This window comes from Chiloscyllium punctatum, chromosome 13 (assembly GCF_047496795.1).
Source record: "Chiloscyllium punctatum isolate Juve2018m chromosome 13, sChiPun1.3, whole genome shotgun sequence".
Taxonomy (NCBI): domain Eukaryota; kingdom Metazoa; phylum Chordata; class Chondrichthyes; order Orectolobiformes; family Hemiscylliidae; genus Chiloscyllium; species Chiloscyllium punctatum.
This window is the reverse complement of record NC_092751.1, coordinates 103,217,171-103,241,877: the sequence shown is the minus strand read 5'-3', so window position 1 is coordinate 103,241,877 and position 24,707 is coordinate 103,217,171. Positions and strand designations below refer to the sequence as shown.

Genomic DNA, 24,707 nt, shown 5'->3' with positions numbered 1-24,707 from the left:
CCCCTCCCCTCCCTGTCAGTGCCCCACACCCTCTCAGTCGCCCCTCACCCTCCCAGTGCCTCACCCCTCCCCATCGCCACTCACCCTGTCAGTGCCCATCACCCTCCCAGTCACCCCTCACCCTGTCAGTGCCCTCACCCTCCCCATCACCCCTCACCCTGTCAGTGCCCTCACCCTCCCCATCACCCCTCACCCTGACACTCGCCCCTCACCCGCCCAGTCACCCCTCACCCTGTCAGTGCCCTCACCCTCCCCATCGCCCCTCACCTTGACACTCGCCCCTCACCCTCCCCATCGCCCCTCACCCTGACACTCGCCCCTCACCCTCCCCATCGCCCCTCACCCTGACACTCGCCCCTCACCCTCCCTATCGCCCCTCACCCTGACACTCGCCCCTCACCCGCCCAGTCACCTCTCACCCTGTCAGTGCCCCTCCCCTCACCCTCACCCTCACCCTCACCCTCCCAGACTGCGCCCACACATCTGACTCCTCCCCTCTACCTAAACTACCCCATTGCCCTGACGACCGGCCCCGCCCATCAATCCCCTCCTCCCCCCCTCTCTCCTCCTCACACCCCCGTTCCCTCCGGGAGTTGAGTCGTACGGACTCCGTCCACAACCGACTGGCGGATCCGGACGGAGAGAGCAGCCCAACAACAGGTGACATAAAGCAAGCAGGCGGGCGGGCGGGCGGGCGGCCGCCCGGCCCTACCTTACCTCTCCTCTCCCACAGTTTCCGTGATGTGGGGAGGGCGGACGGACGGACGGCCTCCGTCTCTACTTTTCCCCCCCTCACCAACCGTCACCGCGTCGGCCACGCCCTCTCCGCGTCATTACGTAAGGACGTACTCAAACCCCGCCCACTGATACAAGGAAGCCAAAGTTGAATTGGCTTGCTCCAGTTGATGTATCCCTGCAGGGCTCCAAGCGAGCCTGAGTGCAAGCTCATGGGCAGACCAGCAACAGATGTGATCTCGCTCACTTTTATTATGCTAATGACAGATCATGGGTCTGAAAACTTAATTCTGTTTCTCTTCCCAAAGATTGTTTGAAAACATACTGACTATCTTCAGCATTTTCTGTTTTTATTTCAAATTTCTAGCACCCGTAGATTTCTGCTTTATAAAAACCTTAATTCTGTCCCTGTTCCCCCAGATGCCGTCCGACCTGCCAAGTACTTCAGACATTTGACTTCAGCATCTGCTTTATTTCAGCTGTGGGTTAAAATGCATTCAAATATTCAGTTTCTAAACGATTCAAGTGTTATAAAATATAGAATTGTTGTTCATTGTTCATTATTCTTCCTGGTTTCAATGAGACTGAGAAACGAACGTAACTTTAGGGCAAAATACTGCAATGCAAGAAAATCACAAAATGTTAGTTAATCTTTGAAAGTTAGCTATTATTTCTGGTGTAGACCCTTAACATTTTCTCTCTTCGTAAATATCTTGTCTAAAGTGCTTCATAGACAATAATTTATGAGGTGCAGTCACAATTATTTCTTGCCACCTTGCTACAAACATTCAATCAAGATCACGCTGTGTTTCGGGCTGGGATGGTTTTAAAGGAGCGCCACCAATATTTACGAAAGTGGCGAACTAGGTGATAATGACCAATCTATTTCCGTGATGTTGACTGAATAAGAGACATCTTCAAAACAAACAAGAAGGGTCTGACAATTAGAGGAAGTTAAAAATTGCACAACATCAAGTTATAGTCCATCAGGTTTATTTGGAAGTACAAGCTTTCGGAGCGCTGCTCCCTCGCCAGGTACTTTATTTGAGGAAGAGCCACCTCGAAAAAGGAATTGGGTGAATTTGTAAAAACTCATTAAAATTAGAAGAAAAAAGTAAGATTTAACACTAATAGAAGGATACTGAAAATTTTGAATAATAGGAAATGTATATAATGTTGAAATAAATGGGCCGATTTCCACCACAGCTGTCCCTGCCATGCCGGACGACATATACAAGCAGATGTGGTAAGAGAAAATGTTGGCAAACTCAGCAGATCTGATAACCTGCGCAGTCAAGAAGAACAGATCGGATATTATTTGCTATTTCGCCACCATTACTTCGAACTCATCGTATGGGTGAACGATCTGAAAGATGAAACACCCATGACCCTATCGCTAAAAAAAGTTCCTCACTGGAGAAACTCTGCAGGTCTTACAGCAACTGTAGAGAGAAAGCAGAGTTAATGTTTCGATTCTAGTATCCTTGTGCTTTCAAACTACAGATCTTGCCGGATCTGCTGAGTTTCTCCAGCAATTTTCATTTCAGATCTTCAGCGTCCACAGTTTGTTTTATTTCACTGACATTTGTTGTTGGTTACCAAGGTTTGTAAACGCTCGGCGTTTCTCTGCACATGGGAAGCAGTTTGTCTACTTGTAATTGAAGAGGTGGTTGACGGAGTTAAGTAGTTTGTATGGGAAGTAGACTATATGATTTTTGTTGTGCTTTTGAATTTTACAAAAGGAACAAACTCATTAAACACAGTAACAGAACGGAGAGATGGGGGGAAAAGTGAATCAACCTTCAGCAGTTCTAGACTGTCGCCACTTGGGGCTGGATCTGATTGGCGAATGGTTGGATACATTAAGCCAATCGGCACTGGGCACTAGATGATTGGCAGTAGCCACTGGCACCTTATCCCACTTCTGATTGGTGGGCTCGATTGAGTGACAGCTGGAATGCTCGCCCCCGCATTCTGATTGGCCGTTGCCCCTTGGTTCCCGCCCTCCAGGTCCTTCCACAGCCGCGTCCGTCGCTGCGGAACGAGAGGGACACGGAGTAATCCCCCACCTCCTGCCACCCCTTTCCCCTTTCAGTACCCCCCCCCCCCTCCCCATTCTTTTCCCCTCCCCTATTCCCCTTTCTCCCCGGGCGCTGGTTACGGCTCCACATTGTCGGCGATGGCGACTGCGGCAAGGGCGCTGCTCTCCGCCGCCCTGGGCAGCACCCGGACGGCGGCGGCGGCCGCTAGCAGCTTCAGCGGGCTGGGCGTCAGCAGGCAGCAGCAGCAGCGGACGGTGAGTGAGCTTCCTGGAGTGGGATCTGTCTCCCACCCACCGAGCATCCCGGGTCTCCCCGCCCCGCTTGGTTGAGGTGGAAGAGTACTCTCTTTACCCACTTTGGGAGGGTGGGGTGGTGTGATCCTCCTTCCAAGATGTCCCAGCACCTCTTGAAGGATTTCCCATCCTGTGCCCACCCCAAACTTCAGGGGGCTTGGTGTTCGTTTTCCTCCTCCACTACTGTTTGGGGGGGGGGGAGGCGGAGTTAGTTTTCCACCTGGAGCATTGCAGCATCTTTAGAGAGATTTCCTATTCCCTCCCTCGTCTTTCGGGTATTCTCCCACCTTGTGTCCTATTTCTCTTTCTCTCCCTACCCCCTCCCACAATGCACCCCAAAAGAGTGTCCCCATCTTTCCCCTTCCACTCCTGGGCTTCCCTTCTCCCGCCCTGGGGCTACCTGCTGTCAAAAAAGCTGCTGCAGTCATCCCTTGGGTCAGGAGGGGATGGGACTGCACTGGGACTTGTACTCTTCAAGAATATGATGAGGAAGAGATATGGTGGGTGACTGTCAATTTACACCCCTTCCCCCAAGGAGGCAGCTCCTCCCTGCGGCTCACTCTGGATGGAAACTCTCCAGAAAGCACCTGATCTTTGCTACAGTGCCCCAGGATGTGGCAAGTCCTGGGTGAATGGTGATGAAAAGTTTTGATGCTTATTTTTAAGAGCAATAAGGAGCCTTTGAATAAAGAGAGGGAGGAAGGGAGTGATTTCACTTTATTGGGCTGGGAGCTGGAGAGGGTGAAGCATGCGATAAGCAGAAAGGAGACAGGAGAACTGCTGCAGGGCTATCTAACAGTTCACTTGAAAGATGCATGGCTGTTACGCTGCAAGAAATATCAAAGGGAATAGCATTGAAATTACTTGACATCAGAGTTTGCAAGCTGGTTCCCTCTTGCTAATGATGTGCATTGCAAATACCTGCTGCACTGTCCAGATGATTCAAGGTGTCCCTGCTTGTGAAACTATACCCTTAAACAAAAGCAACATCTTGGGAGAAGGGAGAGCAATCTGTGTTTTTTTTCTCATGTAGGTAGTATCAAAATGTTGGATGCTGTTGCTGCAACTGGAACAGTTGGGAGTGTCTTTATGGTTGGCAGATTTTTTTGCCCAGTCCAAGGATTCCTGAACAAAGTTGTGAATGAGTTATACTTGGTCGCCTGTCATTGCTGCTTAGCCCGCATCTGTTCGTGTCACATGTTGGGATGATTAATTTAGACATTGCATGTGTTTAGATGTTAATTAAAAACTGACTGCTCCAATCATTCCCACTGTTCTCCAAACTGAGATTCCCATGGAATCCCTTGTTCCAATTACCTCATGGCAAAAGAGTCGTAAATATCATCCTTGGAGTCTTGTTTCCAGTATGGCTATTACCAGAGCATGGAAACTGTATTACCACAATGTTTTAACAATTTGTACGTGTTTTCTGCCGCCTCTGCTAAACATCTCAAGAGCCAATGCAGGGCTGTTTGGAGGCTGCTTTGCTTTTGGTTGAAATAAACATTGTGAGCATGTGAAAATAATGGTAGTATATTTGATCTTGGAAATTTGGTGAAGTAATAAGACCATTATGTTTATATTTGAGGCAGGCAGTGGCATAGTGGTATTATCATTGGATGAGTAATGTTTACACGAATGGTCCCAGGGATGACAAACTTCAGTCATGATGATTGCTGGTGAGGTTGGGACTGTTTCTCTTGGAGACTATACAGCAGAGAGGAGATCTGTTGGAAGGTTCCCAAAATCATGGGGGAACTAGGTAGAGTAGAAAGGGAGAAGCTATTCCCGCTTGTAAAAGGATCAAGAACCAGTGGGCAAAGATGGAAAGTAATTTGCAGAAGAAGCAAACGTGAGGTCTGACAAAAAAACTTTTCACACAAAAGGTGGTTCGGGCTTGGCCAGTCACTACCTGAGTGTGCTTTGGATACAGGTTCAATTGACGACATTGTTTCTACTGAAGTAATTTAGAAGTCATTGCACAGAGTTTAGGGGTGCAAGGGAAAAAAGGCAGGAGAATATTGGCACTGATTCCTGAAGAAGGGCTGATGCCCGAAACGTCGATTCTCCTGCTCCTTGGATGCTGCCTGACCTGCTGCGCTTTTCCAGCAACACATTTTCAGCTCTGATCTCCAGCATCTGCAGTCCTCACTTTCTCCTCGCTGGTTTCTAATGCTCAGTTGAGCATCTTTCTGCATTGTAACAAGTCTATGATTTACTCCTATTCAGTTGCAGCACCTACCATGCTTTAGGAATCATTCTAAATCAGAAAAATAGATAAGGTAGTCGTCATTTTGTAGTTTTCTTATAAGACGACTTGGGTGTACTGCCATGTTCTCATTGCCTTCCAGCAGGGCATCTTTCAAGCTATTTCTGTTATGTAGTGGAAAATAAGACAGTAACTGACAGCTTCAACTAATGCACATTCAGTTAAATATTAATAAAGCATTGTAAAATGAATGTGTAGGACAGGCAAACTGTCATGAGGCAACATTACAAACATGTAATGATATTGCTTAAAATATTTATAGGGATAATGAGCAAGATTTCACGTCCTGAGAGAAGATGGAGAGAGCAGCTGTTTAAAACGCTTTAGAAATTGTGCAAATTGGGAGCAGGAATAGTTCATTTGGCTTCTTGAGTCAGCTGTGCCATTCACTGAGAGCCTGACTCCATATTCCTGTAGATTCCTGATGTATAGTTGACTATAAATAATCCATTTACTGATTTTGGAAATGCCTCCTGCCTCTGATGGAATGCAAAGTTGAGTTCTGCTAACTTGTATTAAAAAGTATTGTCCATTGTGACTTATAGAAGGTCCCATTTGCATGCCACTTATTGTTAAGTGGATGTTGATTTACATAGGATATCTTGTACTGTGAAGGAACATGTTCTGCTTGTTAATATTAGGGAAATAGTTAAGAACTTATTAAAAGAATAGAATGCCAACCCTCCATCTCATTTTATCTTCCTTGGCTCCTGTTTGAGGATTTGTTTTGAAGAGGGTTGAGTCCTGAATAAAATTTCTAGAAAGTACTGAGCAAGTGGTTTATGTGGACAGAAAAACAAGAGTTAATGTTTCAGCTTGATATTTTGATGGGAGCTTATTGTCTCTTAATTTTTAAGATTGTCGTCCAATACTGTTTGCTTTCTAACTTGACCCTGATTGCTTCACCACTTGCCAATGACTGAGGGCATTGAGTGATTACAGTATTTAGATAGGAATGGTGTGTCGGGATATGGGGAAAAGGCACGAGGTTGACTTTAGATAAGAGTAAGGAACAATAGGCCGAATGGCCTCAATGTGCATTGAGACAATGCTGCTTAGATTGCAGCTTCCTTGAAGGATAGGATGATCCAAGAGCAAAGCAGGTTGTGTGCTGACTCCGACAAGCTGCTGCATTGAATGAGATGTTAACTGAGGGCTCCCCTAATGTTTGTCTGAATCAGGGCCACATCCTTCCAAACTTATCTGCACTTGAACACATTCCAAATGCTGAGGTGACCATCAGGGCTTTTCAAACCCATCAGTGTAACCAATCTCACACAGGTATTCATAGGTTCCTGGCAGGACCCTATTCCCCCAGGTCCTAAACCCCTCCTGAAGAATGACAGTCTAGTCATTAAAGAAGATATTTTTACATTTGCTGCCAAAGGACATAGAATCACTGGAGAAGATACAACAGGATAATTATACAGGACAGAACTGAGAGGTGACATACCTGTCCAAACAGATTGAACAGTCTAGGCTCTTTTCTCAATGTATCAGAGGTTTTGAAAATGCTTAGTAAGATTAATGTAAAGGAGATGTGAGAAATATTAGGATTTTTAGATTAGTTCATGGAAGGTGGGCATCACTGGCTAGGCCAGCATTTATTGCCTATTTCAAGAGTTAACCACATTGACCAAGTCAGGATAGCAGGTGTCCTTGCAAAATACTAATGATCCAAATGTCTGTATAACAATTGATAGTGTATACAGGGTCACCATTAGACCTTTTTTTCTATTTCAGAATTTTACTGTAAAAAAATGTTACATTTCATTTGCCTGTAAGTTTGACACACCACTGTATTCTCACACAAATCTCTGTCTCAGGCCTGCTGCAGTGCTCCAGTGAGGCTCAGTGAAACTTGATCAACAGCATCTCATTTTCTGCTTGGGGTCCCCGCAGCCTAGGACTCCGCATAGAGTTCAATAATGCAAGAATCTGATTATATCCTTCCATGGTTTTTTTTTACCCATACCCTGGTTATGTCATTGACATGGGTTGCTTTCAGCACAGACTATCCATTCTCTCCATGCTGTCATTATCACTTATTCATCTGTCTCTCTCACTCTGTCTCTCACACTCTGTCGTCTCCTCTCCTAACCACTGACTTTAGCATCAGTACCACTTTTTCTTACCTGCTATCAGCTCTGATGAAGTCACCAGACTCGAACCATTAACTCTGTTTTACTCTACACAGATGCTGCCAGACCTGCTGAGCAATTTGTGTTTTTGTTTCACATTTCACTGCACTTTCTGGGTGGGATTTGAACCCATATCCCCACAACCTTAGCCTGGGTCCCTAGATTTGAATTCAGTAAAAAATCTGGAATTAAAAGCCATTCTGACGGTGACCATGAAAGCACTACTGAATGTTGTAAAAACATCTGGTTCATTAATATCCTTTTATGGAAGAAAATTGGCTGTGCTTACCTGGTCTGGTCTGGCCTACACGTGACTCCAGAGCTGCTGTGATGTTACTCAGGAAACAGCAAGACATGTCGGTCGAGCCATCAATGTGACATCCCCATAAGCTAAGTAGAAAAATAGGTATTCAGCAGGTGGTTGGAGAAATAAAAAGATGCCAGGAGTTCACTGAGGCGAGAACAGGAGGAGACACTCAAACTGCATATTCCAGGCGCTATGCTGAATCTACTTGGAGCAATGTGAGAATGGAATATAGACAAGATTATTAAAAATGCAACTTTGCACTGACGATGATCGTTACCATTACTAAGAAAGTACAACAGAGGAACAGGCTGTTCAGTCTGTGCAAGTTTGTTGCCCATCCTACTTATTCAAACCCCATTAACAGATCCTTCCGTGTTCTTCTGTTCTATAAAACACTGCCCTTCAGGCAGCTGGAAGAAGGCTTCTGACCTTAAAGAAGATTCGCGAATTGTTGTGTTGGGGAATTCTTTGCAGACAATACACATCATGCACATTAATAATCTCCTTCCTATGAAACTGAGATCGCCCTTCAAGGTGAGTGGAATATACTTGGGGCATCAAATGTGCCACTGATTTGACTGAGTCTGTTAGTTTGTTTCTCAAATACTGCAGCTCAAGTTAAACACCAATATGTTGAAGGATCTGAAGGGCTATTCTTGTGCTTTTTCTTAAGTGGGAGGTTGGGCGAATAACTGGTTTAAAGAAACAAATTGGCTGGAGAAAGTTGCAGAGATGAGTAATGAGCACTAAACCCATGGGGTAATGATCCTAATAGCGCATCCATCATAATGTAGCCATACCGTGCTTGGCTGATCTTTAACTGTTAACATTTCTTTCAAATGTTTCATATCCAATAGTTTTGTGCCACAATTGCTGTTTGTGTATGTATTTCTGAAGAGTTGTACTTGAACTTTGAACATGTATAGTTGTTTTTGGAGAATAGGAAGAGAAGTAGGCTGTTCAGCCCTTCGATACTGACCTGCTGTTCAAGACCATGTTGGTAGTCTCCTCAAAACCATCTTACCATGCTTTCCCAGGTATTAGCCATTAGTCTGCAGAAATCTATTAATCTCTGTATTGCACCTATTTGATGACTGAGTTTCTGCAATCCTTTGAGATAGATAGAGAATTCCAAAGAGTTGGAGGGAAATAATTAAACTAAAAGGCAGTTTTGTTGTTTGAATCTTTCAAAAGGAAAGACTGCTGCGTGCAGTAGGTGGAATGCAAACTGATCATGAATTCCATGCGAGGTCATTCAGTCCCCTGAATCTGTCCCGTGATTCAATAAGATCAAGGTTGAACAGCGTGTGACCTTAACATCCCTTTCATGTCTGCATTCAGCCTCCCACCACCAGTTCTCAACCCCCTGCAAAAAACAAATCTTTGACTATCTTGCTGATCAAAACTCAGCCTTGAACATATTCACTAACTTGCCTCCGCTGCCTTCTGGGGAAGAGATTTCCAAAGTCTGTTGACCCTCAGAGAGGAAAAGAATGTGCCTTTATTTCCTTCATCTTCATAGAAGACTCTTTAGTTTAATAAAGTGGCACGGTGGCTCCGTGATTAGCACTGCAGCTTCACAGCACCAGGGACCCAGGTTCGATTCCAGCCTCGGGCGACTGTCTGTGTGAAGTTTGCACATTCTCCCCATGTCTGCGTGGGTTTCCTCTGGATGCTCCAGTTTCCTCCCACAATCCAAAGGTGTGCAGGTTAGATGGATTGGCCATACTAAATTGACCATAGTGTTAAGTACATTAGTTAGAGGGAGATGTGTCTGGGTGGGTTGCTGTTCGGAGGGTTGATGTGGACTTGTTGGGTCAAATGGCCTGTTTCCACACTGTAGGGAATCTTAAAAATCTTAAACTCTGCCACTTTGTTCTTGTCCGGGTGCTTTATACGATCCTCCCAATGATATTCTGAATAAAGAGGATAGGTCTGCAAGATCCTCCATTTTGAGAGGTGAGGTGTTCTATTTTAATCGCCCAATTATGAATTTTGAGCACAAATGTGCTGCTTCATGAACTGAGGGTGGAGGTCCCTGGTGATACCGATGTAAAACGGTGGATAATTGGTTCATGGAAAGTCACATGGCAACAGACGCTTTGTGATGATACAAATAAAACAAGTATTCATAATTAATAACACAGCTATAAATAATCATTTAAATAATTGTGCCAAACCGTTTATGATTTCATCCTTCATGAACATTTCAATATGCAAGCAATTATACTGTATTGCGAAATGCAGGACTGCTTAATTCGTGGAAATGAAAGGTCTATTGCGATCTGCACTTTGCTTTAAAGCTGATGGGTCATTGTCAGGTTGGGGTTAAGCTTTTAATTGCATATTATTTGAATTTAATAAATTTGGGCATTGGGCTGTCTGAGTCTTTCTTCGACATCTTATTTGTGGAATGGTGCTTTTTCCCTTTGATTCCATTCTGTCGCGCATTTACTTTTGGAGCAAGAGTTTGAGGTTGGAGAAATGGTATTTGAGATTTCTAGCAAAGTCTGTTATGAGAAACAGAATGGTTGGGTATATTTATGTAAACAATATACAACAGTGTACTTCTATGAGCTAAAGTGTCCTTACGCAATAACCTACAAATGTGTTGAGGTCAACAAAGAAAATTGCAACTGAAGGTTCATTTTTGGTGTAGTGATCTTAAGAATGCCTCTTAGTAGCATTTTACTTTTTGAAACTGGATAGTGAAGTGCTTTGTTACGTTTTGCATGAAACTGGTTTCCCGAAACTGACCTAAAATGCCCCTGGTATACCCTTTTGTTCCTCTCAGGAAAGGGGATTTGTCATGTCTATCAGCACCTCTGGTGTTTGGGCCATAAGGTGATCAGAACCATTGCCCCACTCTCATTGGAGTCAAGTAAGGACTGGGCAGCGATCTCTCCAATACAATAAGGGAGACTTGGTGAAGCAGCTTGATTGGAGGATTTTGTAAAGCTGGCATTGAGTACATTGAGGTGTCTTTTCAGGACTTGTTCAGATTTCAGTATTAATCCATTGACAGAAAAACTAAGCATGGTTTTAAGCATAAGGTTTTGTGACTTACTGGAGAAAAGTAGTAAAAGGAATGAAGACTTTTTTTTAATATTGCCATTTTCACAACCATGTGATCTTGCAAAGTTCCTTGCAGCCACTGAAGTATCTCTTGAAATCTATTCATTGTAATGTGATTTTGCAAATCGTTGCACTGCAGGGACCAGTATCCTTTAAACCAGGGTCACGTGTGGGAGGAATGGTTGTCATGGAGGTTTGATTCTGGTTGCCTGTGCCTCCAACCCCAGTCCAGCACTGACATCATGCTCTGTTTGCATTTCTTGGGAAGTGGCAATTTTCGAGCCTCAGAACGGGGTTACAGTGGGAGCAACTTTTGGAAGTGCTGTTGTATCCAGAGGATTGACGTTGTCCAGATACTTGCTGGGCTAGTTTGAATTGGCACTTGCCATTTGATGTCAACAATAAACCTGATCGCTAATACACATGAGGAGTAGCATTATAGCAGAAGGATGATGTATATTTTTAATATCCTATTTCAGACAGATTTTGTACTTTGAGCTGCCCATTACTCAACTTAGTTTGCTTTTAAAAGGAAGCTCAGTTTCAGGCCGTGGTGTATCCATTCCAGCCATTTCATCCACGGTTCCTCAGGTTACTAACTTCCCACTTGTGGATGGTACCCCAGGCCATCAAAGCAGTTGTACCTTCATGACGTAGTGAAAGTCCAAAGGAACTTGACAGAGGATTGGCAGCCAACAGGATTCGAGCCAGGAGTCATGACTCCAGGAGAGGCCTGATTAAAGGTTTTCACAGATAAGGAGAGCATTCTCATGCAATGTTGGCAGAGCCGAGGTATCTCCACGTATTGGAGGGCAGCTGGGATTGGGAAGAAGTGTAGACAAATGACTAGAATTGTAAAGTTGAAGAGCATGTGCTGAAGCTGAAGGGTGAAAATGAAGCATGACCAGAACATGAGATTGTTGTAAACCAACTTGCAAAGATCGAGAAATATGAATTTGGGGCATTGGATGAATGCCAGGTTTGCCTCCAAAAGATTGAGTTGAGGGATGGCGTTGGCCTAACGCATATGGGTGGCTTAGTGATTAGCACTGCTACCTGACAGCACCAGGATCCCAGGTTCGATTCCAGCCTCAGGTGACTGTCTGTGTGGAGTTTGCACATTCTCCCTGTGTCTGCGTGGGTTTCCTCCGGGTGCTCCTGTTTCCTCCCACATTCCAAAGATGTGCAGGTCAGGTGAATTGGCCACGCTAAATTGCCCCTAGTGTTAGGTGCATTAGCCAAATGGAAATGGGTCTGGGTGGGTTACTCTTCAGAGGGTCATTGTGGACTGGTTGGGCCGAAGGGCCTGTTTCCACACTGTAGGGAATCTCACCTAATCTAATATCCTCAAGGCATCTTTTCTGGTTAAGAAAATATGTGGGATAACTGCTTTTATTAGTCAAGAATAGGAAGGTTATGATGGAGCTGTATATACTGTTAGTGAGGCCACAGCTGATGTACTGTGTACAAATCTGGTCACCCCATTATAGATGGGATGTGATTGCTGCAGAGAGTGCACAGAGGAGATTCACCAAGATGGTGTTTGGGCTGGAGTGATTAAGCTATGAAGAGAGCCTCATTAGGGGTGCTCTCCTTGGAGCAGAGAAGGCTGGGGTGGGGGGCGGGGATGGGTACGGTGCTCCCTGTTGAGGCATACAAAGTTAGGAGTGGCATAGATCAAGAGAATCTTCTCCCCTTAGTAGAAATGTCCTTAACCAAGGGGCATAGTTTAAAGATAAGGAGCTGAAGGTTTTGACATGATTTGAGGCAAAGTTTCTTCACCCAGAATGTGGGTCTCCAGAACACACTAACTAAAAGAGTAGTGGAGGCAGAAACCATCAAGGTACTTAAGGTATGCACTGAGAACACTATAGCCACCGTCCAAGTGCTGGAAAATGGGATTTGAACAGGTAGATGCTTGATGACTGGCACAGATGCAAAGGGCCGAAGGGCCTTTTCCGTGCTATAAAAAACTTGATGACACACTGTTTTGAAGGTAACTGCTAATCATCTGTTTTGCCTGTTCTTCAGGAGCTGTATGTTCTAGACAATTTAATTCAATGTAATTTCCTTCCCTCTTCTGATTTCTCTGGTCTCTGGCTATCTCTGGTTGTCAAGGTCTGGCAACTTACTGTCAGACTCTGCTCTGAGCTAATCCGAACTGATTCTGATGACATGAGAGCGATGTGGGGCTCCATCAGTCCTTCCCATTGCACCACTCCCAACCATTGGTTGCTGTGATTTAATGCAGGACTAATGGTTTAGATTCTGTTTTGTCATTTGACACTGATTAAACTGCTGAAGCCCACATTGCCTTGCAAACCCTCCTTCTCAATGAATCTCAGTGATTTATTTCACCTCTCTGATCTGGGGGAGTGCCTTGGTGCTTATTCAAGTTGACCTTGATAGTTTTCACCTTGGTTGCCCAGTAAGATGTGTTTGAGATTGCTGGGGTGTGGTTTCATGAAGACTAGTCCTGGCAACACAAAAACAGGTTATTTCTCATTATTATGGTGGAGAATGTATTCCTTTTGAGTAACTGTCGGTTGTGAGTGTACTCCATTAAAGGAGATTAGAATTTTATGGGAATCATTTGTATAAATTGACTTTCTTTTGATATGTGTGCTTTGATATCCTGTTCAGTATAAAGCTTTAATTAAATGTGCATAAACATTCCAATTACATTGTCTAAACAACTGTTGAAATAAGTATTGAGCTTTCCTGCAGAGCAGTGACTTGAACGGGTTATTTTATCAACGCGCTTGGAGTGACAACAGGATTGTGTTGGAGGAATGGAGACCTGGTATTGTTGGCCATCTCACACATGGACTTGTGCTTGTCTTCTCAATCAAGGGGAAGAAGGCGGAGTAATTGCAACGTCTTGTAATCAAGAGGTTGTAGTACTTGCGGGGACCGAGGTTCAAATCCCACTGTTGAGTTTTAACTTCAATTCATAACATCTGGTATTGAAAGCCCATCCCAGTAATGGTGACCATGAAACTATATCAACAAATGGTAGTTTAAAATAAGATTGTCTTCCTTAAAAAAAATTTGTGAGCTGCAATCTGCCATGCTTACCCTATCTGGCCTACATGCAACTCCAAACTCAAAAGTTGACTTTTCCTTGACCTCAATCATCGAACAAACCCCTTAGTTCAGGGTAACTAGGGATTGCCAATCAATGCTGACATCCCATGTACAATCTTCAAGGAGAAAGTGAGGACTGCAGATGCTGGAGATCAGAGCTGAAAATGAAGAAGGGATGAAGAAGGGCTCATGCCCGAAACGTCGATTCTCCTGCTCCTTGGATTCTGCCTGACGTGCTGCGCTTTTCCAGCAACACATTTTCAGATCCCATGTACAATTGCAACATTAAAAAGGCATTTGGATGGGTATATGAATAGAAAGGGTTTGGAGGGATATGGGCCGGGTGCTGATAGGTGGGACTAGATTAGGTTGGGATATCTGGTCGGCATGGACGAGTCGGACCGTGGGTCTGCTTCTATGCTGTGCATCTCTATGACTCTAATACAGAAAAAACAATGGAACAAGAACAAAAGAGGCCAGCTCTAAGTGACTGGATGGACATCATCTCTGAACAAAGCACAGCAGATCGCAATAAAAATTTTCATTTTTATTAGAGTGGATTCCTTAGTGTGGAAACAGGCCCTTCGGCCCAACAAGTCCACACTGACCCTCCAAAGAGTAACCCACCCAGACCCATCTCCCTCTGACTAATGAACCTAACACTATTGGCAATTTAGCATGGCCAATTCACCTGACCTGCATATCTTTGTGACTGTGGGAGGAAACTGGAGCGCCCGGAGGAAACCCACGCAGACGCTGGGAGAATGTGCAAATTCCACACAGACAGTTACCCGAGGCTGGGATCGAACCTGGGACCCTGGTGCTGGGAGGTAGCAGTGCTAACCACTGAGCCACCATGGTGGTTGCAATTTGATTGAGAATTTGACTTTGTTTTTATATAATCAACTCCTCGCTCCAAATATTTCATCTGCAGAGTACAGGGAACAGGTGGGCCATCTATTTGAGGGCCACTCCCAAGGGTGTTGTCAGGTAAATATACTAATTCCTTTTACTCTGTGTTGACTCATCCAGCCAATCTTCAGAATGATATGAAGCAGCTTTCCCACTGGACAGGTTCCAATCAACATTCACACCTCGAGACTCTGCTATGTGGCACAGCCCACTGCTCAGTCATTGAGTGGTTCAATACACTGTGTGTCTCAGAAATTCATCTTACGTACTTACAACCTTCACTTTGACAGTACAATCTATCTTCAAACTCAGGACACCACACTGTCCATGACAAGCCTGTGATTATTGTCTCCTCTGATTTTCATCTCTTTACCATTGCCTCTGATCCCAAGCCCTAAACTCTGTAATTCCTTGCATAAGCCACTCCACATTTGAGATACTCCTTAAAACACGCCACTTGTGATGCAGAAGTGGTGTCCCTACCTCTGGGCCAGCAAGTCTGGGTTCAAATTCCATCTACTCCAGACATGTCATAACATGCTTAAACAGCTTTATTAAAACTATCTATAGAAAGCCAGGGATCCCCAATAAATCTTGCCACTTATAAGAACCCTAGTCTGAATATATCTCCTCATGTTACCCTGTCTGAATATATCTCGTTTGGCTGTGAGATTTTGTTTACTCACGTTCACATGTAACATTGTGGAACTTTTTGCTACATCAAAGAGAATCAAAGTTGTTGTTGACAGGCCACTAACCTCTTTTGAGGTGTTTCTACCTGTTCTCCCTCTGTGGCAATAAACTCAAGATTGGCAGTAAAGTATGGTCAAGGTCATGTTGATGTGATGCTGAAGTCAGAAAAGCAGTTTGTAGCTTGGGTACTGGGTTTGTTTTGGCTGTCCTGGTGAACTTTCACTGGACTCCATTGAGCTACGGTTAAACTGCACTGATGGACCCTTTAAACAGTCGTCAGTTGGCCAATTTCTCCATCCCCTCACTCAGTCTCCCTCATTCAGTCAAATGTCATAGAGTCATAGAGATGTACAGCACAGATGCAGACGCTTCGGTCCAACTTGTCCATGCCGACCAGATATCCCAACCCAGTCTAGTCCCTCCTGCCAGCACCCGGCCCATATCCCTCCAAACCCTTCTTATTCATATACCCATCCAAATGCCTTTTAAATGTTGCAATTGTACCAGCAGCCTCCACCACTTCTTCTGGCAGCTCATTCCATACCCGTACTACCCTCTGTATGGAAACGTTGCCCCTTAGGTCTCTTTTATATCTTTCCCTTCTCACCCTAAACCTGTGCCCTCCCCCACCCCAGAGAAAAGACATTGCCTATTTACCCTATCCATGTCCCTCATGATTTTATAAACCTCTATAAGGTCACCCCTCAGCCTCAGACACTCCAAGGAAAACAGCCCCAGTCTATTCAACCTCTTCCTAGAGCTCCAACCCTGGCAACATCCTTGTAATTCTTTTCTGAACCCTTTCAAGTTTCACAGCATCTTTCCGATAGGAAGGAAACCAGAATTGCACGCAATATTACAACAGTGGCCTAACCGATGCCCTGTACAGCCACAACATGACCTCTCAACTCCTGTACTCGATACTCTGACCAATAAAAGAAAACATACCAAATGCCGCTATCCTATTTAGCTGCGACTCTACTTTCAAGGAGCTATGAATCTGCACTCCAAGGTCTCTTTGTTCAGCAACATAGGAAGTGTATAAGCGTTTGTAATAGTAACTCTGGACAGGTTGATGAAAATACTTTTCTATTTTCATTGCATCAGAGAAGTAATTTGAGAATACTATATTATTGGGCGTGCTATCTTTCCAATCAGATAGTTTTGATTATTTTCTCATCACCCTGTTCAGGGATGATTTGGAGATGCCAGTGTTGGACTGGGGTGGACAAAGTTAAAAATCGCACACCACCAGGTTATAGTCCAACAGGTTTATTTGGAAGCACTAGCTTTTGGAGCACTGTTCCTTCATCAGGTGGTGGTTCATCATCTGATGAAGGACCAGCACTCTGAAAGCTTTGGGCGGCATGGTGGCTCAGTGGTTAGCACTGCTGCCTCACAGCACTAGGGTCCCAGGTTCGATTCCAGCCTCGGGCGATTGTCTGTGTGGAGTTTGCACATTCTCCCGTGTCTGTGTGGGTTTCCTCCGGGTGCTCCTGTTTCCTCCCAAAGTCCAAAGATGTGCAGATCAGGTGAATTGGCCACGCTAAATTGCCCATAGTGTTAGGTGCATTAGTTTTCCTTGGGTCTGGGTGGGTTACTCTTCGGAGTGTCGGTGTGGACTGATTGGGCCGAAGGGCCTGTTTCCACATTGTAGGGAATCTAATCTAATCTAGTCCTTCCAAATAAATCTGTTGCACTATAACCTGATGTGATTTTTAACTCTGTTCAGGGATGTTATTTCACCTTCTGGAGGGTTCACCTTCTTGAACCCTCGACTCCTAGGTCAGAGGTGGGACCTCTGTCACTGCACTACAAGAGACCCCAGTCAAACCTTTTGATTTAGTCAATGCCCAGTGCTGACCTGCACATCTGTTGAAATTGGTCAATAATATAACGCTGGCAAATGTTACCAAAGACACCATGAGAACTGGGTTCCATTCAACAGAAGCTGCTTCTCCGTGAGTTATAGAGTCATATAATGTTGACTGGTTTTGGAAGTCTCGACAAAATTGAGGAGCGGCCAGTTGTGATAAAACTGAAGGCAAAGACCGACTTAAAGCCAAGTCCTGTTCCTCCCAAGCTAGTTTCCAGTTGTCCACATCCACCACCTGCTGTGTCATGGTCATTAATGCCGAGTGGGTTGGGCTGCGGCTCCTATTTACTGACCGCATTCTCAATACCTAACCACTGAGACCCTCCAGGGACAGCAAGTGGATCAGGCCCCTTTGGCCCATCACATCGGAGGCTGGGGTACCTTTTATAGATGTTTATAAAATCGTGAGGAGCGTGGATACAGTAAACAGACAAGGCCCTTTCCCTTGGATGGTAAAGTCCCGAACTAGAGATCATAGTTTTAGGGTGAATGGGGAAAGACTTGAAAGGGACCAAATGGGCAACTTTTTCACAGAGGTGCTGCACATATGGAATGAGCTGTCAGAGGAAGTGATGGAGGCTGGTACAACTACAACATTTAAAAGGTATCTGGATGGGTATATGAATAGGAAGGGTTTAGAGGGATATGGGCCAAGTGCTGGCAATTGGGACTAGATTTATTTAGGATATCTGGTCAGCATAAACGAGTTGGACCGACAGGTCTGTTTCGTGCTGTATCTCTCTATGAATCTGTCTATGCCGACCAACAAACACCAAATCGCGCTAGTCTCATTTCATTGTACTTGGTCCAATGGAGTCAAATGGAGTTCTCTTAATGCATGCTGCGCCCAGGCTGCAGAATAATCTGAGCAAATAAAACAACTGAGTATGCCAGTCACCAAATAAATATTTGATGCATTAGTGATTTTAAAAATAAGTTTGTTTCAAATTGTCTCATCAAAATTATTCAAAAATACCTTTGCCTTGTGTGATGTTTCAGTTGCAAGAGTTTGATCTGTAACTTGGAGCCTTTTTTATACACGTCTGACATTGTGTGTATTCAGGTTTATCCATAACTGTCATCCTTTCCCTCGATTCAAGTTATGTAGATGTCATAGACGGTTTTTTTGTTGACTTACATGAGGGGATAGTGAGCTGGTTGTTCTGCTCCTGCCACTCAAATTTGAACTTAACGTCCAATGAAGATGAAATGACAGGATGCAAGCTTCAAGATTGGAATTCAAGTTATGATTTGGGAGCTAAAGGAGCACTGGGAGATTGTCACTGACACTGGAAATTGAAACCATCACGTTAGAATTCTCTTTCAAGCCTGAGCTTATTAGTGTGCTGGCACTGTAAATTGTGATGGAAATGAAACCTCAGAGACATCAATTTCCTGCAAGGAAAAAAACCCAATGAAAGTTTAAAAACAAATTTTTTTTTATTGAAGATTATAATTTGAAAGCAAAAACACTAGATTAAAATTAAGACGAAACTGCTTGTAAAATTTGGAATAAAGCTACACTTCGCTTGAATCCTGGGTCTGAGAAGAAACTGAAGGTTATTTCTAGAATTAAAGGTCTGGTTTGTCTCAGCTGATTGTTTTTATGTCTTTTGTATGGATGTTGAAATGTGGATTTCAACCTTCAAAGTTATTCTCCTGTCAAAGACTGATAGTGGTTACATTGTATGCTTTGAGAGGCTGAAGTGTTTGTCTACAAATTTCAAACAATGTTACAAGCAATTAATTGATGCATATAAACACCATCTCTTTACATGTCACCACTTTGATCAGAGTACCATGTCTGAGAACAGTCAAGAGCTTTGTTTTTAGCAGTGCAGGCTGAGACTGAGGTGATTACAAGGGTGAGCTTGCAATAGGCGTGTCTTTGAGCTTTACTCGCGGGATTTCTTGGCATCTGCTGAATCCTCTTGCTTCCATTTGTCTGCCAGCCTCAGTTGCAATTTTATTTTTTAAAAAGTGCTTTACTGTATTTTCAAATGAGAAAAATGTCAAAGGTGCACAATTTTTAACAAACTTGCATATCTGGTGGCACGGTGGCTCAATGGTTAGCACTGCTACCTCAGTGCCAGGGACCTGGGTTTGTTTCCAGCCCTGGGTGACCATCTGTATGGAGTTTGCACATTCTCCCCGTGTCTGCATGGGTTTCCTTTGGGTGCTCCGATTTCCTCCCACAATCCAAAGATGTGCAGGTTAGGTGGATTGGCTATGCTAAATTGTGCATGGTGTTCAGGGATGTGTAGCTTAGGTGCATTAGTCAGGGGTAAATGTGTGGAGTAATAGAGGAATGGTTCTGGGTGAGTTACTCTTTTGAGGGTCGCTGTGGACTTGCTGGGCCGAAGGGCCTGTTTCCACACTGGGATTCTATAATTCAAAATAAAATTAAAATATCAACTTTGTACATTAAAATAAAAATATAACTTTCATGAGCCACTCCTCGTTCATTTGTGTGATAATAAGCACCTTTGAGATCGCCCAGAGAATTGAATTGCAGCAGGACAGGCTTGGTTGGGATGATAAGATTTTAATGTGAGTGACTGCAACAGTGGGTTTAAATTACACAAGCTTTTAGGGTAACTTGATATCTTCATGAGTTGAAATGCATCAAAGGAAAATTCATGGCTTAAATATCCAGCTTAAATGCTTTGTGGCTGTGGTTAAAATAATTGCTTCATCAGGCTGTGAAAGTGGACAGTTATTCTATGCTCCATAGACACTGATTAGACTGTTTGCACAGTGAAATGTTAATGATGGAATTCTTGTTAAATCCAAGATGGAGCAATGATTGTGTTCTTCCTTTTTTAAGACAACTTTGACCTGTCTGTTAACAAGGTGAAATATGCATACTTGATTAGTAATTCCAATGCAATCTTGCTTTGTGATTTCCAATCTCATTCATTTTAATGTCAATCTTTGCTAGAAGTAATCTTAATAGTTTCTCCAGTCTTTGGCTTTCGGATTTTTACTCATGGTGACTGCAGCTGACAAGGTGGTATTGTCCATCCCTATTTGCTCCTGAGATGGTGGTAAATTTACGCAGCAGAATCCCCAGGCAGACATTCGCAGCATCAATTCATTCAAAAGCATGTCTATTCCTTTCAGAAGTTAATATTTGGAGAATAATACAAGAGTGACTGGAGGCAATGTGAGACCTGCCCAAGTGTCATAGATATTTTTAGCGTAGATATTTTTGACCAACCCGTTTGGACATGTTATGACGTAGCTCTGGAACAGGTGGGATATGAACCCTGGCTTCCTGGGGCAGAGATAGAGACATTATCACTGCACCACAGTAGTCCCTCTCCAGTGTCATATGCAGACCAGAGACTAGTGACATGAACTTTTTTGTTCCCAAAACTTTCCCTACTGAGGAATTTCCTCCCGTTATGTGGGGTCTGTGCACTGTTGATGTCCCATTATTGTCATCCTGCACTGGTCAAGATATTAAAAGATATACTAGGCTGACCTTGCTCATCTTTCATCCAGCAGTCCTTATGCCTGGAGGCTTGAGCCAAACTTTGAAAAGCATCGTGACAGATGCATGCAAACCCTGCCAGAATTCTAGGAATTTGTTTTGAAAAGAAGATTCAAAACCTCAAGATGTTCTAAATGGTGGTGATTCTTGCTTGGATAAGGAATCATGAGGACCAGTTGTCTGGCGCTGTGTCGTGTGTGTGTTGCAAGAACGCTGCATTCAAGTGGAAACAAGACTGACAATGTGCTGCGTGCCAAGATGATTTGCCATCCTTTTTAATCAAGTTTAGTTGAAATGAGCCCATCTGTGTTTCTGTAAATCAATGGTGGATAATGTACTCACAAGTGGAAGAGATGAATGGCCTGCTGGAAGTCTGAAACAAGAAGTAGCTGCTGTGTCTTTCTTACACTGGCTATCTTATTTTCACACTGTCACAATGCTCTCTGAAGTCAGATATTGCCAATGTTCCACTGCAGCCATGAGATTAGATTAGAATCCCTACGGTAAAAACAAGGACTGCAAATGCTGTAAACCAGATTCTAGATTAGAGTGGTGCTGGAAAAGCACAGCAGTTCAGGCAGCATCCTCGGATTCCCTACGGTGTGGAAACAGGCCCAACAAGTCCAGACCGACCCTCTGAAGAGTAACCCATCCAGACCCATTTCCCTCTGACTAATGCACCTAACACTATGGGCAATTTAGCATGGCCAATTCACCTGACCTGCACATCTTTAGACTGTGGGAGGAAGCCCACACAGACACTGGGAGAATGTGCAAACTCCAAGCAGACAGCCGCCCGAGGCTGGAATTGAACCTGGGTCCCTGGCGCTCTGAGGCAACAGTGCTAACCACTGAGCCACTGTGCCGCCTGATTTTCCTCATTTATAATACAGGAAGGCATATGAAGCATCACAGATGAAAGAGCAACTTGGGGCTGGCGTAGACACAATTGTGAGACAGCAGAGCAGGTGGGGAAGAACCAATGAGTAAATGGTCTAGATGCTTTTCATGCTTCATGTACAGCAGCTAAATGGTCTGTCGAACACTGAGACAAGGACTTTGCATTGGGCAATTGGGTTTGCAAAAATAAAAACTAATAGGATGACAGGAACTGTAAAGGTCTTTTGGATAGAATGACTTTAATTCCTTGGCCTTGAATGGCATGTTCTTTAAGAACCAATTTTAAAAAAAAACATTTTTACAGGATTTGGGTGTGTCTGACTGGGCAGCATTTGAGGTCCATCCCTAATTGCCCTTAAGCTGCCTTTTTGAACCACATTTGTCCGTAGGAGGGTGAGGTGGGCTAAGTGCTCTTAGAGTGGTGATAGGAAGGCAGATCTAGGTTTTTATGATTATTATCAATGAGGTGGTAGAGATTATAGTTGCCACGGTCAGTGTCTGGGTTGTCCATCTGATGTCATTCTTATGACTTTCAACTCCCCTAGCTTTCTTAACCTGCTGCAGTGGTGTCTCAGAGGGCAGTAAAGCATCAGCCACATTCCTATATGTCTTTAGTGACATAAAAACATAGAAAATAGGAATGGGCCATGTGACCCTTCAAGCCTGCTTCTCCCATTCGTTATGATCACGGCTGAGACTTTGTTCCTGCTATCTCCCCATAACCTTCAATCCTTTTAGCTCTAATAACCATAACCTCTAACTCCTTGTAAATATTCATTGTCGTAAATTAGATTAGTATTCCTACAGTATGGAAACCTTCAGCCCAACAAGCCCACGCCGACCCTCAGAAGAGTAACCCACCCAGACCCATTTCCCTCTGACTAATGCGCCTAACACTATGGGCAATTCACCTGATCTGCACATCTTTGGACTGTGGGAGGAGACCGGAGCACCCGGAGGAAACCCACGCAGACATGAGGAGAATGTGCAAATTCCACACAGTCACCCAAGGCTGGGATCGAACCTGGGACCCTGGTGCTGTGAGGCTGCAGTGCTAACCACTGAGCCACTGTGCCGTCCTGGTTGTGAGTATGTTCGCTGAACTGAGAAGTTGATTTGCAGATGTTTTCTTCCCTGTCTAGGTGACATCTTCAGTGCTTTGGAGCCTCCTGTGAAGCGCTGCTGTACTGGGGTCTTCTGGAATTTATTTGGTCTCGTTCGTGCTGCTTCCAGTTGCTTGTTCTGTTTGGTTGTTGTAGCGGCCGGTATTTTGGGTTCAGATAAATGTGCTTGTTGATGGAGTCTGCAGCTGAGTGCCATGCTTCTAGAAATTCTCTGGCTATCCTATGTTTAGCTTGTTTTTCGATCGTTGTATTGTTCCAGCCGAACCCATGAACACCAACTAGCTGCTAAACACCATGACTAGCTGTCCCTAGTAGCCATACACACAGATGACAAGGACTGTAAATTCGACAGCCAGACAATTCTTAGAAGCATAGCACTCAGCCGTGGACTCCATCAACAAGCACGTTGACTGGACCCAGTATACCAGCCACTACTGTGAGCAACCGGAAGCAGCAGGAACAGAACTAAATAAATTCCAGAAGACCCCAGTATAGCAGCACTTCACGGTAGGCTCCAAAGCAAGAAAGATGTCACCTAGACAGGGAAATAAAATGTCTGCAAATCAACTTCCCAGATCAGCGACCATACCCACAACTACAACAACTGGCATCTGACCTACAAATCTTTACACAAACCCTGAGCATTCAGTATTTTTGGCCATAACTACTTTCTGTGCTAGAGAACTCCACAGGATCTCCAGTCTCTCGGTGAAAAGATTTCTTCTCATCTCAGTCATACATGACCTTCCCTGTATTCTTGAACTCTGACCCCTGCTTCTGGACTCCCATGTCATTGGGGACAGCCTTCCTGAGTTTGCGCTGTCTGACCCTCTTGGAATTTTGTCAATCAGTCAGACTGGGTGAGATTAGATTAATATATAACAAAGAACTGCGGAGATCTGAAACAAAATCACAAATTGCTGGAGAAACTCAGCAGGTCAGGTAGCATCTATGAGGAGAAAGCCGAGCCCACATTTCAGAGAATGTTTTGAAGAAGTCACCAGAGTTGAAATGTTGACTCTGCCTTCTTCCCGCGGTTGCTGCCAGTCGTGCTGAAGATCAGATTTTCTTCCCCAGTGGACGTTAACATACCAGATGGATTTTTATAGCCATTGATTGTGGTTCCGTGGTCTCAATTGGATTAGCTTTTCCAAAATATCCCAGATTTACTTTGGTGATTAGTGGTGAATTTGAATTCCACCAACTGTCATTGTTTTTTCACTATGATATTGCAGTTGAGTGGTTCCACAGTTGGTGTTGAAATCTATTAAGTGGGAATAGGGAGCAGTGGCATATTGTAACAAAAAAAAACAAGTGTACTTTTATTCATGTTCACCAATGGACTTTGTAACAGGAAAGAGTAGTTTCAGTTCTTTGGAGGTCCAGACAAAACCCTTACTGTACAAATTGAGGCCATTCAGCTCATTGAGTCTGTACCAACACTCCAAACAGCATCCCACCTAAACCCATCACCTCACATTTCCCACAGCTAATCCACTCAACCTGCACATCCTGATGCACTACAGGGTAAACTAGCATGGCCAATTCATCTAACTTGCACATCTTTGGGCTGTGGGACGAAACTCATGCAGATACTGAGAGAATGTACAAACTCAGCACAAAGTTACTCGAGGCTGGAATCGAGCCAGGGTCTCTGGTGCTGTGAGACAGCAATGCTGACCACAGTGCCACCATGTTGATTGAAATTGGCGATCCTGAGCGTTAGGAACAGTGTCAATTCCTTTGCACCTCATGGC

The 24,707-nt window shown here is 44.2% G+C and overlaps 2 protein-coding genes across 4 annotated transcripts in view; one reads left to right on the top strand and one right to left on the bottom strand.

Annotated features, from left to right (window-relative positions):
- micu1 (mitochondrial calcium uptake 1) overlaps positions 1–845 on the bottom strand; it is a 105,528-nt gene extending 104,683 nt beyond the window's left edge. For 2 of the 3 annotated variants that reach the window (XM_072583518.1, XM_072583520.1), the window contains exon 1: positions 718–845. The gene's annotated coding sequence lies outside the window, so the exon portion shown is untranslated. The remainder of the gene's footprint in view (positions 1–717) is intronic. The other variant, XM_072583519.1, reaches the window with a different exon arrangement.
- Positions 846–2,778: 1,933 nt separating this feature from the next.
- mcu (mitochondrial calcium uniporter) overlaps positions 2,779–24,707 on the top strand; it is a 155,665-nt gene continuing 133,736 nt past the window's right edge. Inside the window, exon 1 of the mRNA XM_072583521.1 lies at positions 2,779–3,031. Coding sequence (XP_072439622.1) covers positions 2,915–3,031 — 117 coding nt within the window. The 5' untranslated portion in view covers positions 2,779–2,914. The remainder of the gene's footprint in view (positions 3,032–24,707) is intronic.